Genomic DNA, 6,808 nt, shown 5'->3' with positions numbered 1-6,808 from the left:
TACAGTATTACAGATCCCACCTGGAGCCTTGGGGAGCCAGACATGAAGCATGCAGCCTACACGCTGATGTCCCAGTGTTTGCCCAATGTCCTGAACCCTAAACCCTGAACCCTGAACCCTGAACCCTGAACCCTGAACCCTGAACCCTGAGCAGGGCTGGGATAAGACCAAAAGACCATTAGCAGCATGCACATCTGAGAGAAACGGAGGATCTCTTTACCACTGTGGGAGGGAAACACTTATTCTCGTCCCCATGGAGCCATGAGACGAAGTCATGAGACAAAGTCGTCCTTAATTGAGTCATGAGACAAAGTCCTCTTTAGCTGAAGTAAAAATGTTGAAGTAACAAGATCGTGTAAAAGTGTCTTTGATTTTAGTACGGAAAACATCATTTGCAGCAGACAGCAACTTCACACATATGCTTTAAGTGCCAAACATGTCGTAAGCCAATAAGCCAGTAGGTTTAGAAATGGGAGGGTCAGAGAAGCATGATTTTTTGAAAAGGAGCAATTATGTAATGAAACCGGTATGCCTGTATGTTTTGGGTAACATGATGATGGGCATGAGCATGACAGGCATGAAACAATGTTGAAGTGAATCGATTGGAAATATTTGGGAAATGTTCTACAAGGAATGATTAGTGAGAGCCTGAGGAATAGACACACAGACGTACGGTACCTTACCACAACATCAATGTGCTCATATCACTCATAGCTTTATCTCTTTCTAGGTTCTGAAGGACTGGAATCAAGACATGATTGCGTGTCTGTAGTATGTCAAATCAGAGTGTATCACTTTACACTAATTTTAGAAGCTGCAATGTTTTACAGCACAATCTTAGAGTAAAGGGTCTGGAGTCTTCCGATTTCTCAACCTCAATCTCAAAGTCACATCCTTGACAGGGATTTTTGGTAGCTGTTTTATTCAGTGTTCTCTCTATTACACTGTGTGTGTGCATGAGGTAACTCTGTCTCCAAATGACAGCCAAATCTGTTTGATTTGTTAAGCTGTGGCCTTCAGCGGAGACACATACACTATGCAGGTTGTTTGTTGAATTCCTTCATCAATAGCTAAATAGAAGAAGTTTGCTCTAAATCACAACCTAACTTCCCATCCGGCTCATTACTGGCAGAAAGTATTTTTGTCCATAACAGAACTACATCCTGTCTTCTCTAAGAGCGACCTTGTGCGGAGTAAAACATGTATTAGTGTTTTTTGAGAGAGCGGAGTGGAATTAAAAAACCCTGGTAAATCAGGGTCTTAGATGACCATGAGCTCATTTGGGGGTTCCAATTTCAGCAACTACCCAACAACTTATTCAGACACTTTTTAATATTTTCTTTTCATGAACCATAACTGATCTACTGCTGTTGGATACCTCATTTTACCAGACAGGACTTCAAAGAGCTGAGGTCACCAAAGGGAATCTTCCCACATTCAGTGCTTTGAGGGCGTCTTGCCAAACCTCGGCTACGGTAAGCAAGCACGCACAGTAAGACACCCAGTTGCATATGAATATGATGATCATTCGCTTTTCTCTTTTTTGCGTTGTTTTGTCTGAAGTTTGATAAGCATGGTCGTGTGCAGGTGGGTTAGGACAGCCGCATTCCACAGTTGAGATGTGAGTCACGACTTTCTTTCCCCTCCAGACACTAAACAGAAACGTGTTTCTAAAAAAACACCAGTAACCACTGAAGGCAATTTTCTATAGTCCACATAACGACCTTCATTTTGTCGGATGAACAGATTTGCTTTAGAAAATTCATATTTCCCCTCTGCGTCACTTTTCAGTGACTCCTCCACTGCTTGGCGACGTCAGTAAGCGGGCTTCGTATCTCCACATTTCGAAGGTGTCAGTCTTGATTCTGCCCAGTAGGTGGGACTTGATGTTTGAAGCACGAACTTGTTCCTACACGCTCTCCTCGGGTATCTTCCTCGTCTGCGGTCTCGGGTAGAGGAGCCGGTCGCAGAAGACACAGACGCTTCTATCATGGACTGTAGTCTTAGGAAACGAGTAGAGCGATCGAGTCACCGACTGTGATTTTTTTGGATATCAGATACACCGGATATTTTTGCTTTTCCTTAAAGGTTCCCGAGCTCGAGGATTTAAGTGGAACAATACAGCATTTAGCGATAACAGCTCCGGACTCATGGTCACGGGCGCGCGCACTCACATATAAACGCATTACACATACACACTCAAGCTCACATAGACACACACACGTATCTGTATACGGTCAAACAGACACACACCTACGCGCTGACACACACACACACACACAAACAGCAACACAAGAGGAGCGCTCTTTTTTTCCCCACTGACGGTTTTTGTCTCGTTTAGAGACAAGAACTCCGAACGGAATAAGGAGTCATGGATGTATGGATGGGCTCCGCTCGAAGTCGCTGGTGGTGGAAGGTTTTATTTTTCTCCCACGTTCTCCAAAGCGCCCTTTGCTCTATGCTTGATTGCCCGCCAACCTGCACCTGTTCGCCGACAGAGATCTACTGCACTAAGTCTGACAATGGCAATTTTTTCCCTTTACTGGCCTTGCAAGAGACCGCCGGAGGTAATGGCAACACCAGCAACGACATTGAGGACCTCTTCAAGAACATCACGTCCATGTAAGTGTTCAGTCCGTGTCAGCTCTCTTGTTAGTAGACAGTGTGTTGTGCTGTGTTTGTGGCAAACTTAAAGAAATCCAATTGGACAGGACAGATGTGTGTTGGTTAAGTGTTCAGCTTTGTTCACACCAACTCATTTAGCCTATTTGCAGCGCAATAAATCGCCTCCTTTTGTGTTGTGTGGGCAGTTGGCAGGTCGGACTTCTCCTAAATGAGGATGCATTTTCTTAAAGACATCTGTGAATGCGTTACTGCGGGCTTCCGGGGCATTTGCCTTTCCCATTGATTTAATGGCATTTCATGAAAGGACATGCCATTTAAGTTCGAATGACACCTGAAACTGCTTTGTGACTAAAACTAGTATGATACAGTGCCTACATTGACACTTCGGTGTCCGTAGATACAGGTTGAAATAACGGAGCTGCTCTACTTAACTGGGAGTCATCTAGCATAGGCATTTAACGATAGTGTTTTTTTTTGTCTTAGTGCCACCCTGAATGTATAACTATGCTTTCTTGATATAATCTACCCCAGTTTGTACAACGAATCTCCCTAAAGGCGGAGTAACCTTATCATAGATGGTTATGAATCGAAATTTGATTCTGGTTTCCCAACAAGTTAATCGAATCCGTTATACAAACCATTGGGAAAATGTGAATAAAATATACTGGATTCTGTCGAAATGAATCGACTCACAAATGTCTCTCTCTCTCTCTCTCTCACACACACACACACACACACACACACACACACACACACACACACACACACACACACACACACACACACACACACACACACACACACACACACTCCCAGGCATTAGCAATGACTTCTTCGTATGCAGCAGTGGGTGAATGCAAACGTGCAGTTTTTCTTTTTTTGGATGACGGGGAGGGGGTGGCGTTGCAGAGACATTGGATTGAATCCATAGCCACTGTGCTGAAACACCTGCAGTTCGCAAGAAGCGAGAGAGCGCCTCGCCTCGCCTCGCCTGTCAGCACCCTCCACGCTGGACAGCTCCCGAGGGAGCGAGCGGAAGGGTTGCGCACTAATTCAGTCAATGATTTTAAACAATGTACACGACTCTCTCTTTCTCTCTCTCTCTCTCTCTCTCTCTCACACACACACACACACACACACACACACACACACACACACACGCACACACACACACACACACAGCACAGGCATGAATATAATACGCTCATCGATCTATGTCATAATCTCACAATACCAGCCTACATATCTTGATTAGTTGCAGTTTGTTTTCCTTTGTTCTACTTTTAGGACTGCAAGATACGCTGTTGTTCTGTACTTCATTATTTTATTTACAAAATAGTGATGAAAACAAAGGGTTTGTGTTATTGCAGAGGTGCACATTTAATGCGTGTATTTGCGCGATCCAAGTAGCAGTGGGCTATTCTCGCAGTGAGATAGTGGGGTATCGGCTGAAAGGCATTATGCCACCCACCACCTTTATCAGAACGCAGGAAGTGGCGTTGCGAGGTTCGCCCGTAGACTGGTCTTTTTAAACTAAACGTGTTCCACCCCCGCTCTTCCTTCCTATTGGTTATAAATGATCTGACCAGGGGATCACACGGACATGATCCAAATATATTTCCTGAACAGGATCTTTCCCGGATAGACATATAGACAACAAATCACTGCATTCCTTTCGATGTCTTTCTGGGAGTAATGGGCTTATTTTGAATGAACCCTCATGCTGTGTTTGCAACATTACACTTCTTGTGGTTCCGATCAGAATTGACCGGCCTGACATAAATATTACCAATGGATAAAAACATTTGATTTTGTTTTGATTGAAAACTTTCTAAAGATGCGAGATATTCTCTTTTTCACAGTTTTTCTTTTCAATTATATATCATTTCTATTTTTTAAGTCTCCTTTTAATGATGTTGTACCACCCGGTTTTATTCAGAACAAGGGGAATACACAACGAAGTTGCACATACATAAATATTGCAAGTGTAACTCTAAGGCGTATTAATATTCTGTGTATTTAACAATATATTTAAGAATGAACAACACACATTTAAAGTACGCACAAGGTGTATATATAACTGTAATTTTACAACACACCACTTGTGTCTTCGGTGTGATTTATGAAAAACATGCATACCTATTCATATCAACTTAACTGACTGCATTAAATGTGACATCTGACAACTTTACCATTCATTTTCACTCGTACGACTAAGTATTATAGTCTTGGAAATGCATTTTAAAGGCCCGGTCATGTTTGACCAGGGACACAACAAATGTAACAATTATACTTATTTATAATCTATATATCAACTTTATGAATCTTACTAGTATTTATTCTGTCAATTGAGGTAGGATGGAGGATGTCATGACTCCTCGTGAGTTAAAGATGAAAGAAAATATTTATATTAAAGGCGGAAGTTTTCAAACGGTCATTTTTGACCTGAACACACCATGAAGGTTAGGGATGGATAAAGATCATCTCAAACCAAAGTTTCTCACTGATCTAGCTTGAATTATATTCATTTATATTTAAGTGGAAATAAAGAAAGATTTTAGCATTTAACAAGCACAGACAATGCCATGATTGTAGTTTGAAGTCCTATTGGTCAAATATTATATCTAATTTAAGAAGTTCACCGCTTAGAACACCCCTGTTCGTGCTACGCTGATCGAGCCAGATGAATCGTGGGATACGACCCTGCATATTCCTCATGGTGGAAGTCTTCTTGATCAGGAAAGGAAGTCTTCGACACCTGATTTTTACACTTAGCTCTGCCTCTCTGTCCTTTCCCACCTCAGACTTCAAAACAGGGGGTGTGTTTCTGCACCCTTTGACGGTTGACAATAAGCTTACCATCAAGTAGTATGAGGCATGAAGCTATCTTTGTGGAACAGTAAGTAGGTCAGACCCTCCATCAGTGAATTAGAAGGAGCAGTGCGTTCGGATGTCTCACTCGCCACAGCTCGCCTCGGCGCGTGGCATTGAAGAGGCCGTCCATGTGACCGGCCCATGTCTCTTCCCACCCCCCCCCCCCTCCCTCCCCCTGTCTCTCACTTATCCACACAGCTCCACATTAAAGCAGAATTTAAATGAAGCACCTTCCTTTTCGGCAATCAAAAGGTGCATTCAGAACCTGGGCGATAAAGGCTGTTTGAAGACCGACATTGGAGGGCTTCAATGCAGACTCCGCCATGCGCTTCGCTCTTTCAAAAGAGAGTGCTCCATTCATTATTATATTTGTTACCTCATGTCGCATTGGTACCTTTTCAAGATATGGTGTATAAAGACGATAGGCACTTAAAGACAACCCCAGGAGAAGGTGCTACCCTGCTTAACGGGAGGAATATCAAACCAACAAACACACGGAGTTGTCCAATATAAGAAAAATAGATTGATGATTAAACTGCATTTCGCTGAATTATTCAAAGTCGTTTTCCATCGCGGTGCAGTGAAACGGACGTTCAGGCAGACAGCTTTCCTCGGCGCCCTGTCCCTAAAGGTCACCGATCTTAATTGAAAACATTCAGTTTAGTCTCACTGCGTTCATGACCAGAGTAATATTCCTCCGCTTGCCTCCCCTTGCTGTAGAGGGGCATCCACTCCCTCGCTCATTTCTGACTGAGTCAAAATCCAATACGGCTTCGATCCGGGAAATTTGATAAACTGTTTCTGGCATTAGCGCAGAGTTTTAGGCCACTGAACAATTCTGTGGGTTACGTTGGCGTAGAGAACATTCACATACACCTCTCTTTCTCTCTCTCTCTTTCTCTATCTCTCTCTCGCTCTCTGCCTGTTCAGACACAGCCACCTCTCCCTGAAATGCAGATGGAAATGCAGTAGAGGCCATGTTTGGTAGAACTTTGAATGGGCGTTTCAATATAAACATGATCAGTAGCAAATAGCCTTGGAACATAGGCTGTTGAAAATACTGTTGACCTCCCCTGTGTCTCTGGTGTGTGTGAACATGGGGAGATGTATTTTTGAAGGAGAGCAATCAACATTCATTTAAATAATTAAAATATGTTCTCTGAAGCTCCTGCTTAGTAAAACATTGCAGGCATGAAGTGCAAAAGTGACATGCATAGCAGAAGGTGATTTATAAAGGTGGCATAGAACAGCAGTAGCAACAGAAACACACCACACAATCATTAACTGGACCACAGCACCAGATGAGTCT

General features: G+C 43.0%; 1 protein-coding gene across 1 annotated transcript in view; it reads left to right on the top strand.

Annotated features, from left to right (window-relative positions):
- Positions 1 to 2,371: 2,371 nt before the first annotated feature.
- Positions 2,372 to 6,808, top strand: part of ntrk3b (neurotrophic tyrosine kinase, receptor, type 3b) — a gene marked incomplete at both ends in the record, with an annotated part of 130,047 nt that continues 125,610 nt past the window's right edge. Inside the window, one exon of the mRNA XM_080841294.1 lies at positions 2,372 to 2,622. Coding sequence (XP_080697420.1) covers positions 2,372 to 2,622 — 251 coding nt within the window. The remainder of the gene's footprint in view (positions 2,623 to 6,808) is intronic.

Source organism: Sprattus sprattus (assembly GCF_963457725.1).
Source record: "Sprattus sprattus genome assembly, chromosome: 6".
Classification (NCBI taxonomy): Eukaryota; Metazoa; Chordata; class Actinopteri; order Clupeiformes; family Clupeidae; genus Sprattus; species Sprattus sprattus.
This window is presented reverse-complemented; position numbering and strand designations above follow the sequence as displayed.